Source organism: Lycorma delicatula, chromosome 3 (genome assembly GCF_047948215.1).
Source record: "Lycorma delicatula isolate Av1 chromosome 3, ASM4794821v1, whole genome shotgun sequence".
In the NCBI taxonomy this organism is placed as follows: domain Eukaryota; kingdom Metazoa; phylum Arthropoda; class Insecta; order Hemiptera; family Fulgoridae; genus Lycorma; species Lycorma delicatula.
Genome location: NC_134457.1, coordinates 97,998,757 through 98,012,792, shown reverse-complemented (window position 1 = coordinate 98,012,792; position 14,036 = coordinate 97,998,757). Strand labels below are relative to the sequence as shown.

The 14,036-nt window shown below is 32.0% G+C and overlaps 1 protein-coding gene across 4 annotated transcripts in view; it reads right to left on the bottom strand.

The window, feature by feature from the left end:
- Mppe (Metallophosphoesterase) overlaps positions 1-14,036 on the bottom strand; it is a 54,918-nt gene that overhangs the window by 23,915 nt on the left and 16,967 nt on the right. For all 4 annotated transcript variants that reach the window (XR_012755716.1, XM_075360213.1, XM_075360215.1 and 1 more), the window contains one exon: positions 6,225-6,356. Coding sequence is in view for 3 of the 4 variants with exons in the window: in XM_075360213.1 (XP_075216328.1) it covers positions 6,225-6,356 (132 nt within the window). In the remaining variant the exon portion in view is untranslated. The remainder of the gene's footprint in view (positions 1-6,224; positions 6,357-14,036) is intronic.

Here is a 14,036-nt window from a genome sequence, read left to right as displayed (position 1 = left end):
CACTTAATTACAAATGTGTTTTAATTATCCTATTCATATTCCTGAATCCTCACTTCAAAATATGATTTTAAGAAAATTTGTAAATGTGATATGGCCCATTTGAATCTAGCCAGTTGCATTAAATGGCCTGTGTGTAAATTGAGTCTGACACACCTTTTCTTTTCTATTTCCTGTTTAGCCTCCGGTAACTACTGTTTAGATAATTCTTCAGAGGATAAATGAGGATGATATGTATGAGTGTAAATGAAGTGTAGTCTTGTACATTCTCAGTTCGACCATTCCTGAGATGTGTGGTTAATTGAAACCCAACCACCAAAGAACACCGGTATCCACGATCTAGTATTCAAATCCGTGTAAAAATAACTGGCTTTACTAGGACTTGAACACTGTAACTCTCGACTTCCAAATCAGCTGATTTGGGAAGACGCGTTAACCACTAGACCAACCTGGTGGGTTGAGTCTGACACACCTGGCTTACATGAACATTCTGGATAAAAGGGATATCAATGCTAGTAGAAATGAAACCTGTCTTTAAAAAAAACACCTTTCAAATATCACACCCTGTAAAATAATTAAAACTTAATAAGGTAAATTTTTACTTTATTTATGTACTTCTAAAACATAACATAGCGAAATCAAAAATATTACAACAAAAGCAATTAACTTTAAAATCACTGTACACCAATTGTAACAGATATCTCAAGGAAAATGAATAGTAGCCAAAATAGTTAACTCACATTTTTTCCACACAAAAATTCCCCATTTCTTTTTAGTAAATCTTCTAATTATTCCATACTAGCCTTAAAATTTTATTTTACAACAAATAATGAAATTATACTCTTAATTAGAGGCATATTCAATGAAATGATTTTGCCATATGCGAAAGTAAATCATTTTAACATTTACTGAATTATTTTCAAGATATTCCATAGTTATTGCTATTTTTCTTTCTGACCTCAGTTTTGTTATGCTCAATTCTGAAAATGTTTTTCCATTTTTTCAAGTAGGAGGAAATATATACTTCATTAGAGCCAACACTAGTATTTTACATCAAGTGTTTTTCACAGATGACGCTTGGTTTCACCTTGGTAGGTATGTTAATAGTCAGATTACTGGACCTGGGGTACAAAAAACCCACTCATTTTCTTCGAATCTTCCCTACATTCACAAAAAAATAGGTGTATGGTGTGCGGTTTCAAGGCAATGAATAGTAGGAGCCTTGTTTTTTTTAAAAACTGTAGATGCTGCAGTCTACCAAGAAATTATTCAACAGTTCATACTCCTGCTGCAAAAGGATGAACATGACTGCAGGTTGCAACAGGATACCACTTACCATATAGCTCGCTCTACTATGGAGATGCTACAGGATTTTTTTCAGCAGAAGAATCATTTCTAAAGAACTGTGGTAACCAACATCCCCTGATATGACTAGTCTAATTTCTGTGGAGTTACTTAAAAGAAATTGTTTATAGAAGCATACCCTGCAGGAATTGGAGACACACATTACCAATGCCATCCAGAAAATAAGGCAGGGTATAGCTAATAAGAGTAGCCAGAAACATGGACAGATGTATTGCAAGTGCGTAGAAGTAGATGGACATAATTTTCAATGCCTTCTGAAAATTATGTAAGTGTTTGCCAAAAAACTATTAATTACAGACTAAATTAAGTGATGGGACTTCTTTTAAGTTGAACATCCTATATTTATTAAAGTTCAGTTTAATGTTAAAAAAGAAAATAATTAAAAAAAATTTTTTTTTTTTATTAAATAAAAGAAGGAGCATAAACGTTTACGCTCAGACTTTGTAATTTTTCTCTAAAATAACTTTAACAAAAGTTGGATTGAGCCTCCACAAGGTGCGCCTGGATAAATCCAGAACAAACAGGAGAAATTTTTCCAGTGAACTGAATCTAAACAAACTTCACAGCTTCATTTATCATTCAAATCACACCTCACTAAATCATATCTAGAGCTGTAGCTCGGGACCTAGTCCCACCACAGGTGACCCCTCGGCAGTCAATCATGAAAGGTGTTTAAGCAATACTCCACTGGTTGAACCAAGTAATACCAGAGTTTAGAGAAGGCAGCATTTGGATACAGTAGGTTGCCACTTAGAAGATAACATGTGATTGGAAACATTGGAATGCCTCAACACTCCACACATGAACAAGAAAAATACAAAGTCCAAAAGCAAATGAAAGCAAATCACCTACAAGCAAACAAAATCAAATCACCTACATTTCCACATACAATGTCAACTCACTCATACAAACTGGTAAACTAAAAATAATAACTGACCTAATGGACGCCATAAAATCTCAAGGATATAGGCTCTACAAAGGTATATTTGAGAAGAGATTGATGAAAAATGTCTCACAGTTTGGAGCAGGCTTTTTAGTCAACCTCAAAATAATAAACTCCATACAAGAATTCAAGTCACAATCCCCATGAATCTCAACACTCACCCAAACGCATCTAATAAAATCTACACTATAATAAATGGCAATGCACCCACTAATAATAAAATAAATACTAATAAAATAACAGAAAAGTTCTGAGATCTACTTAATCAAACTATAAATAACATTCCAAAAAACCATTTTAATTTATCAGAGACTTTAATGCTCAAATAGGCAGAGAAAGAAGATACTGCGACATCATTGGAAAATGGCCCACACAAACAAAAACGGACAGAGACTCGTCAATCTCTATAGAAACCATAACCTAACCTTAAAATCCACATATTTCAAGAGGAAACCTGAAAAACTCAAAACCTGATAACACCCCAACTACAAATAGATAATGTCTTCAGGGTCAAACACCACCATAAGGAGATCTACAATGTAAGAGTCTTCTGAGGAGTAGACACAGGCTCAGAAATCTACGAAGTCAAAATTAAAATTAAATTTACTCCCCAAAGAAAGTAACGAAACCAAGCCCCTAGAACTAAAAGAAAAATGGACCCTCCTACCTAACTAATCAAGAATGAATATTACCAAAAAGCAACTGAAAAAATAATAATCAAGGATAAACTCAAAGATTTAGTCAACAACCTTAAACAAATCACAGAAGAATTAGCCCCCAACAAAATCCTGTAAAAAACATCAATGGGGGAACAATGAATCTGATGAAACAGTGGAAAAAAGAGATCAAGCATGGCTATTTCACCAATCCCAAAAATCAGAAACATCCTTTCAAAAATCGAGTAAAACAAACTACCTGAACTCTAAGGAGAATAAAAATACAACACCATAAAGACACACTGAAGTCAATAGAAGAAGAATTCAATAAAACACAGTCGAGAGACTATTACAAAACCTTCAAAAATCAGCTCCAAAAATATGAACCTCCAACCCTACTAATAAAGAATGAAAATGGTAAACTGAGCCATAACAATAACGACAACGTGGAAATCCTAGCTAAACATTTCAAGAAACTCCTAAACTGCGAAGAACCGACAGAACTCCTAAACTTCCATCACCAACACTCCCACAATAAAAGAAGTCTACTAAGCACTGGATGAAATGAAGAATTACAAAGCAGCAGGAGATCAGATTTTTGTAGAAATCTGGAAACATGTAGGAAGATCAGCAAAATTGCCCTTCATCAGCTTGTCAACATCTATATCAAAGAACTACCAGAACACTGGGCAGCCCTCATCCACCTGCTACATAAAACAGGAGACAAAACAGACCCTAACAATTACAGGGGAATCTCACTCCTAGACACAAACATACAAAATTCTTTCAAGAATCATCCTCAACAGGATCGATTCACAACTTGAGAAAGAACTAGGAGAATACTATGATGGTTTCAGACTCTGGAGGAGCTGTACAAACCAGATCATGAATCTCAAGCTGAATTACAACATGGATTACAACAGGAAAAGAAACAGAGATATGGTGATAACAATTGTAGATTTCAAGAAATCTTTTGACTGCAACCACAGAGAATCCCTAAAAAAAATTCTGACACCTTGGACTAGATATCACAATAATAAATATGATAAAACTGACCCTCACAAAACACTAAGTCAAAGCCAAAATTCAGAGGCAAGCTCTCAGAACCTTTTGAGATCAAAACAGGATTGCGCCAAGGCAATGGGCAATCACTGCTATTATTCAACTGTGCTCTAGAAATGATAATGAGAAAATGCCTCAAAAATTCCAAAAGTAAAAATAGGCCAAAAGATTAAAACAAACTGTCTTGGTTTCGCTAACGACTTTGTACTGCTAGTAAATGACATTAATGAAGTTAAATCACAGATATTGAAACTTCAAAACATTGCAAATAAAATTACCCTCGAATATCAAACCAAAAAATAGAAATTATGCCCCAAAAACCAATATGATTAAAAGAAGTAAACATAAACGGTAATAAGATTTAAAAAAAATAGTAACCCAATTTAAAAACCTCTGAGAAATAATAACAACAAACCTAAATGAAAAAAGCTCAATCCAAATTAGAAGAAACAAACTAACTAAAGCTCAAAAATTAACCTGTACACTTACAATAAAAAATGCCTATCAATAAACACAAAAATAAGACACTACAACACAGTTACAAAACCAGAAGCTGCTTATGCAGCAGAAACACTCTTCCACTTGAATGAACAGTGAAAAACAGATAGACTCCAGAAAATCAAAAGAAGAATTGGAAGAACCTGTAGATAAAATAAAATCTAACAAGAAAACCAAGAACAAAAACAGTCACTTCACTCAACGAAAAAGACTCACAACAGAAAAATTTTCTCAACACTAGAAAATGCACAAAGATTGGAACATATGAAAAAGTACTGGGAGGATCGCAAGGCCCAAACAGTCCCATTGAAGAGACTTGGATAATGGACTGACTAACATGATCCTACGTGTCATAAAATATAATAAAAGAAGAAGAAATTTTTTTAACTAGTAAAAAAATTATCACCATTAAATTTATTCACACTACATTCAATATTGTTATTTCAACTAATTATGGATTTATTTGTAATCTTAATTAGTTTCACTACCTGATATTACTTCTTTGTTCTCACTATCACTTCCAACGAACACATAATCTGAAATTGCTATCAATGAACAAAATGATGTAAATATTTTTGCTATTGACATCCTTTTTCCATTAATAATTTAAAAAATCCTGAAATACAGTTTGAAAACACAAAAAAAGAATAAAACAAAATAAAAAATCTGTACGAATAGAATAACTTTAACTAGACACTAACATATCAGTGGAAAATATTTGAACTGACTTATAAAATATATAAATAAGTAGATAATGTAGTCCATGATTTCAGCTGATCTATTAAAAGATTTCTGCTAGACACAGTACATACAAAATAAATTGCACAGAAACGAAATCAACAGGCCCACAGAAATATAGGTCATAAAAATGCAAGATCAATTTGATTAGGGATAAGTACACAAAACCAATATGCTTTCACATGAGAACAGTTACTAGAATTTGCTGTTGTTAACTTGCACATGAATATTTTTAACTTTTTGTGAACATTTGTAACTGAATAATAAGAATAAATAGGTCGTAAGCAATTGCTTTGAAATTCCTGAAAGGGAGAAGCTATTATGCTGCAGAATAAGAAAGAATGTGGAAAGAAAATACAGGTAGAAAAAGAGGGTTTTAGATGCATGACTTACACAAAGATAGAAGGAAGATTTAATAACATGAAGTAAATGGTTGAGAAGCATGCTAAAGTATAATAAGAAATTTACTAATGAGGAAAACAACTCATGATACTGAACGGTACTCATGAAAATAAATTTATAAATTCCCAGAATCTCAACAGAAGATAATAACAAAACTTACTGAATAAAATTTAAATGTTTTTAATATTTTATCATAAATCGAAAATAGCCAATTATTATTATTAAAGACGACTTTATGAAAAAACTAAAAATTCAATTATGCATAAAACTCACTATCAAGTTTAATTCGTAATTGTAGTAAATGTAAGAATGCAAAACATGTGAAGAAATCACAGATAATGATTATAAATAAGCAAAAATCTAACTAGATTATTTCACCTAAATTTTAAATTAAAACAAAACAAAAACTTATGTTAACAAAACATTATCACCTCAATAAAAATTAGTTAAAATAGGTTAAATAACAAAAATTTTCAAAAGTGAAGCAATTTTTTTTTAGATTTATACACCATGCACTCACTTATAGAGCAACACAAAAATTTATTTTTGTAGAAATAAATTACCTTAATAAACTGTACATTACCAAGATTAACAATATCTGGTTGATCAAAAAATTTTTTAAAACGAGACACTTTTGATCTTGTTACTAGTTCATCTTCACCACCAATATCATTATCACCAGGTAAAAATATTGTCTAAAACAAAGATAATTTCTTTGATTACCATACATGCACTAAAGGATATGAACAAACATAATTTTTAAATATAACCAAATAAAAATTAAACATAAATTTTTTCAACGTTAACATATAAAATAGCTTATTGTTATAAAAGCTAAAAAACAGAAGTAATAATTTTTTCCTGTCATTTAATAAATAAATATATGAAACAGGAATATCTTCATTAATCTGAGAGTTTAATAAATGCCACAATATTGCTTGCTATAAGTTACCAGATATGAAAATTAAAATTGAAATATTTATTTTGAAAATAGATCCAAATATTTTCACTTTTATCATTAGATGCAGAGAAATTAAACAATTCACTGTAAACAATGTAAATGTTGGCAATATAGTCTGTTAACTAGATGAAAGCCTAATACAATCAATATGCTGTCAAAGTTTATAGATCTTTGCTATGTCTTTTAAATTCATACACGCGCACACACATTTTTTACTCACCCATCAATTGACAGATTTGATCTCATTCTCCATTCTTTTCTGCTATGTACTCTAATCTTTTAGCATCAACATATTTATTATAGTCAATATTCCCAGTTATCTGTAATATAAATTCTACTCCTCACCTTTATCATTTTTACATTTTAAATATCCCTATATTACCAAATGAACTAAAATTTAAATCTTAACATATAAACCCTCCTCTATGAATCATGAGACCTTGCCGTTGGTGAGGGGGCTTGAGTGCTCAGGGATACAGAGTAGCTGGACCGAAGGTGCAACCATATCGGAGAGGTATCTGTTGAGAGCCAGACTAAGGAATGATTCCTGAAAGAGGGCAGCAGCTCTTTCAGTAGTTGTTAGGGGCGTGAGTCACAATGACTTAAACGGCTATATCAACATCACTCAGTCCTCTGAGTACTGCGCAGCTGAAAGCAATGGAAAACTACAGCTGTTTTTTTTTTCCAAGAAAATGTGGCTCTCTGCATTTTCAAAAGCAATAATGGAGGCGCCTTCCTTGGTAAAATATTCCAGAGGTAAAATAGTCCCCCGTTCGGATCTCCGGGTGGGGACTACTAAGGAAGGGGTCACCAGAAAAGTAAAAAATAACATTCTACGAGTCGGAGCGTGGAATGTTAGAAGCTTAAAAAAGGTTGGTAGGGTAGAGATTTTAAAAAGGGAAATGGATAGAGTAAACGTGGATATAGTAGGAATTAGTGAGGTTCGGTGGGAAGAGGAATGCAACTTTTGGTCGGGTGACTTTAGAGTAATTAACTCAGCGTCAAATAATGGGCAGGCAGGAGTAGGTTTCGTGATGAACAAGAAAATAGGGAGGAGAGTGGAGTATTTCAAGACACATAGCGATAGAGTCATTGTAATAAGGATAAATTCAAAACCTAAACCGACAACGATTGTTAACATCTATATGCCTACAAGCGCCCATGAAGATGATGAGATAGAATGTGTATACGAAGAGATTGATGAAGCAATTAAACACGTAAAAGGAGATGAAAATTTAATAATAGTTGGAGATTGGAATGCAAGCATTGGAAAAGGCAAGGAAGGAAATATAGTGGGTGAATACGGGCTGGGCAAAAGGAATGAAAGAGGGGACCGACTTATAGAGTTTTGCACGAAGTATAATTTAGTAATTGCCAACACCCAATTTAAAAATCATAATAGAAGAATATACACTTGGAAAAAGCCAGGCGATACTGCAAGGTATCAGATAGATTATGTCATGGTTAAGCAAAGATTTAGAAATCAACTCGTGGACTGCAAAACTTACCCTGGAGCAGACATTGATAGCGACCATAATTTGGTGATAATGAAATGTAGATTGGGGTTTAAAAACCTGAAGAAAAGGTGTCAGATGAATCGGTGGAATTTAGAGAAGCTTGAGGAAGAGGAGGTAAAGAAGATTTTTGAGGAGGACATCGCAAGAGGTCTGAGTAAAAAAGATAAGGTAGAAAATGTAGAAGAAGAATGGGAGAATGTTAAAAAGGAAATTCTTAAATCAGCAGAAGCAAACTTAGGCGGAATAAAGAGAACTGGTAGAAAACCTTGGGTTTCAGACGACATATTGCAGCTGATGGATGAACGTAGAAAATATAAGAATGCTAGTGATGAAGAAAGTAAAAGGAACTATCGGCAATTAAGAAATGCTATAAACAGGAAGTGCAAACTGGCGAAAGAAGAGTGGATTAAAGAAAAGTGTTCAGAAGTGGAAAGAGAAATGAACATTGGTAAAATAGACGGAGCATACAGGAAAGTTAAGGAAAATTTTGGGGTACATAAATTAAAATCTAATAATGTGTTAAAAAAAGATGGTACACCTATATATAATACGAAAGGTAAAGTCGATAGATGGGTGGAATATATTGAAGAGTTATACGGAGGAAATGAATTAGAAAATGGTTTTATAGAGGAAGAAGAGGAAGTTGAGGAGGATGAAATGGGAGAAACAATACTGAGATCTGAATTTAAGAGAGCATTAAAAGATTTAAATGGCAGAAAGGCTCCTGGAATAGACGGAATACCTGTAGAATTACTGCGCAGTGCAGGGGAGGAGGCGATTGATAGATTATACAAACTGGTGTGTAATATTTATGAAAAAGGGTAATTTCCGTCAGACTTCAAAAAAAGTGTTATAGTAATGATACCAAAGAAAGCAGGGGCAGATAAATGTGAAGAATACAGAACAATTAGTTTAACTAGTCATGCATCAAAAATCTTAACTAGAATTCTATACAGAAGAATTGAGAGGAGAGTGGAGGAAGTGTTAGGAGAAGACCAATTTGGTTTCAGGAAAAGTATAGGGACAAGGGAAGCAATTTTAGGCCTCAGATTAATAGTAGAAGGAAGATTAAAGAAAAACAAACCAACATACTTGGCGTTTATAGACCTAGAAAAGGCATTCGATAACGTAGACTGGAATAAAATGTTCAGCATTTTAAAAAAATTAGGGTTCAAATACAGAGATAGAAGAACAATTGCTAACATGTACAGGAACCAAACACCAACAGTAGCAATTGAAGAACATAAGAAAGAAGCCGTAATAAGAAAGGGAGTCCGACAAGGATGTTCCCTATCTCCGTTACTTTTTAATCTTTACATGGAACTAGCAGTTAATGATGTTAAAGAACAATTTAGATTCGGAGTAACAGTACAAGGTGAAAAGATAAAGATGCTACGATTTGCTGATGATATAGTAATTCTAGCCGAGAATAAAAAGGATTTAGATGAAAAGATTTACAATGAACGGCATAGATGTAGTCCTACGCAAGAACTATCGCATGAAAATAAACAAGAACAAAACAAAAGTAATGAAATGTAGTAGAAATAACAAAGATGGACCACTGAATGTGAAAATAGGAGGAGAAAAGGTTATGGTGGTAGAAGAATTTTGTTATTTGGGAAGTAGAATTACTAAAGATGGACGAAGCAGGAGCGATATAAAATGCCGAATAGCACAAGCTAAACGAGCCTTCAGTAAGAAATATAAGTTGTTTACATCAAAAATTAATTTAAATGTCAGGAAAAGATTTTTGAAAGTGTTTGTTTGGAGTGTCGCTTTATATGGAAGTGAAACTTGGACAATCGGAGTATCTGAGAAGAAAAGGTTAGAAGCTTTTGAAATCTGGTGCTATAGGAGAATGTTAAAAATCAGATGGGTGGATAAAGTGACAAATGAGGAGGTATTGCGGCAAATAGATGAAGAAAGAAGCATTTGGAAAAATATACTTAAAAGAAGAGACAGACTTATAGGCCACATACTAAGGCATCCTGGAATAGTCGCTTTAATTTTGGAAGGACAGGTAGAAGGGAAAAATTGTGTAGGTAGGCCACGTTTGGAATATGTAAAACAAATTGTTAGGGATGTAGGATGTAGAGGGTATACTGAAATGAAACGACTAGCACTAGATAGGGAATCTTGGAGAGCTGCATCAAACCAGTCAAATGACTGAAGACAAAAAAAAAACATATAAACTAAAAGCAAGTTCAATTCTTTACAAGATTTTCTTTAAATCTTTGAATTTTTACAAGATTCAAAACTTTCTCTCTCCTATTCTTCTATAAGACCTTTTTTCATTTGTTACACAAACCCATTAATTAATTTTTAACATCCTTATGTAACACCACATCTTAAATGCCTCTATTATTTTCCTTCCTGTTTTCCCTATTATTATAATTTAAATTATTATAGTTTATATCATAAAAAACTCATTTCTTGCAAATTCTTTCAAGAATCGTTTTCTAATTCTTAGATAAACATTTTTGATTACTTGCACACTTCTTTTAGTAATGTAAAAATGAATAAAATTTTAATGAATACATTAAAAAAAAAAATCTTATAAGTAAATTACTCAAATTGGAGATGTACAAGAATCAGATGTAAAAGAATGTAACATTTACTGTCAAAGAAAAAAGAACCAAATAAAAGTGATAACTATCACATCAACAATTTAACAACTCTTGCATTGAAAATATTTACTAGGATACTTTAAAGATGAATAGAACTTGTGTTAAAAGGTGTATTGGATGAAGACTAGTTTAATTTCAGACAAAGTAGTACTATGTACTACTAAGTACTGTGGAGGCCATTCTAGCCATGATTAATTTTAAAAGGTTTAAAATAAAGAGCAACCTTTTGACATCTAAAAAATTCAGGTGGATATATTAAATAAATGAAAAAATAACTAAAGAAATGTAACGTTTCAGAAAGAGACTATCTTGATAAAAAGAAATTTAGAGAAATAGTACACAACACAAAGATTTCTGTGACAGAAGAAAATATGGAAGAAAAGAAGAGAAAAATTGAAATTATACTTGTGAGTTTCTTAGGGGGATTCATGGAATAAAAGGCAATCTAATGGCATTTGTAATTGTGGAGAAAGTATTTGATAATGTAGAATGGAATAAAGTGTATAAAATTGTAAGAAAATTTGGACTTAAACGTAGGGAGAATATTTGTAACATTTGTAATCTATAAAAGAATCATAAAATAATTATAAACATCGAAGATGAAGAAATACCTTCCAATTCAGAAAATTTGAGAAAAGATGTAGTCAATCTCAATATTTTTCAATTGTACATATAAGATACAATACAGGAAATCAATAAAAAATGTTACAATTGGGGAAAAAATAATACACACTCCCACATAACAGTGATCATGCATATATAAGTCCCTGTTTGCCATTTTCTTGCATCCTTTTTCTTTTCTTTTTTTATCAAAGCAGAGTTTTCTTGTCTTTCCAATTCTAGCAAAATGTTGATACATACAGGCAATATTTTTTGTAAACCTATTAGTATTTTAAATGACAGCAAAACTAAAACGTTGTAACTAATTGTTTTTAACTTGATGGAAACTTTTACAGGGTGAAATTTAAAAAGAAAACAAAACTAATTTCTAAGGAGTATAAGCCAGTTTTATTTATATATATTTTTCTTATTTCGTAACAAAAAGAAACCTTATAGGAAAATATATATTGATTATTACATAAAAGTTAACAAAGTAATACAAGTCTTCATACCCTTAAATCTTATTAAAGATAAACAGAAAAAGGAAAAAAATCAATACATATTTCGCAACTAACAGTTGTTGAGAGACTAACAAATTAAAATTTGTTACAAATACAATTTATTAGTCTAAAAACAAAAAAATAAGATAAATAATAATAATGACAATAGTAATATAATAATAAATGACAATAATAATAGTGAATAAATTACATAAAAAGTAGTATTTCAAATAAGGGCAAGACTTTTAAAGATAGTTAAATCATAAAACCAGAATGCAGTCCACTTAACTAAAGACATTATAATGACTACAAATTATTAACATCTAATATTGCATTAACAACAAAATAAGATTACACAAGTCTAAAGTTCATACAATTCCATTCTCTGCACATATCTTTGCTGTTTACAATAAAACTACCCTATACTTTATGAATGAATTTAATACTGTCACTTACATTATTGTCTACCAATAACCCACCAAACAACTTCCTGCATTCATCCACTGTCCACACTGGAATGCTTGTGATGTACTCTTCACTTGTTATCAAACGCTGACTGATAACACCATCCCACAATCACGTCATACACAGCCTCGCATATCTACTAACAGAACTATTCACTGTTTTCACAACTATACTGCACACGGTCTTGCAGAAACTACTTGCTTAATACTCACTTAACTACTGGTACTGCAGTATTTATATCCTCTGGCCTGTAGAACCAGTATCCACCTCATTCCTTAACTGTTGAAGCATAATAATTTCAACATACGTGCCCTTACATTTTCCCATAAATTCCTATTCTGGCCAGGTAACCCCTTCTCGTCAAACAACAGCTGTTGGAGGTGTGGCTATTGATAGTATTACTAAGAACAGGTTGTTAAATGGACCCGTTAGCCTGAGAAAGGATCTCTTTTATTTCCTTTCTGGATTCCTTTCATTATTATTCTCTCATACTTTCATCTTAATTGGAAGGAATCAATTACCCAGGTCCATTATACTGGTCCTGTTATAATATGATCCCATAGTACTACAACATAAACTTATTAGAAATATTGTATTGTCATTAAAAACTATTGTTTTAATCAGTAGAAATAGTTCTTGGTGTATAATTAAAGGTATTATTACATTCCATTCATTCTGAATATAAAACAAAATAAAAGTCTTTAAAACAAATGGTATATGAAGCAGTATTATCATCATATTAAGTACCCTCATAGGAGACAGTATAATCAAATAAAAAATAACAATACTAAGGAAAAAAATTTCCCAGGTTAAATAAAATAATGTTTTGTAATCATACTATCTTAAAACAAACACAATTTGGTATAAATAAGACTGCTGTTCACCTCTTAATTATATTCAGTTATTTAACCATTCTTCATACATTGCTTTTAAGGGACTCCTCAGTTTTTATATATATATATATATATATATATATACAAAGTATGTAAAGTAATGATACTGGTTCAGAAAATACATTATATTTACAATCAAATTATACATGGATTCCATCACCTTCGAAATAGTTCCCTTGGGAAGCCACACAATGCTTCAAATGGTTTTCCCACTCTTCATAACAGTGTTGGAACTCAGAAACTGGAATTTCTTTTATATATATATATATATGTTTAACCAAAACTGTACAGTATTATCAGTACATCAAAGATTTTCAAAGTATCAATAATTAGGAATGATTTACCAATAGGGTTATAAGTAAATCAACCTGATCTGAGGCAGCCCCTCATTCAGCTTACTTTCCTTCATTTTCCCTCCCCTTTCCTTACCATTTATTGCTTCTTCTACATTGGTGCCAATTCTATATCGTAGTTTGGTGAAACAGTTACTAAATGCCACAGAAACTGTTCAAACATTCTGTTTTCTATCTAGAAATAGTATAAAGGCAATATTAGTGGCTCATGTGTCATCTGGATAAAGATGACGCCTTCTTCGTATTCCTGTACTAGCTAACTATTACTGGTACACCAATAGTTTAAAAAATAAAAAGTATGTTTTGGTAATTACAAAGAAAGTTATCAGATGATCAGTATATATTCCTGTTTCAGAATAATGACTTTCTAAAATTTCATATTAATCTACTTTTTTTTGTCTTCAGTCATTTGACTGGTTTGATGCAGCTCTCCAAGATTCCCTATCTAGTGCTAGTCGT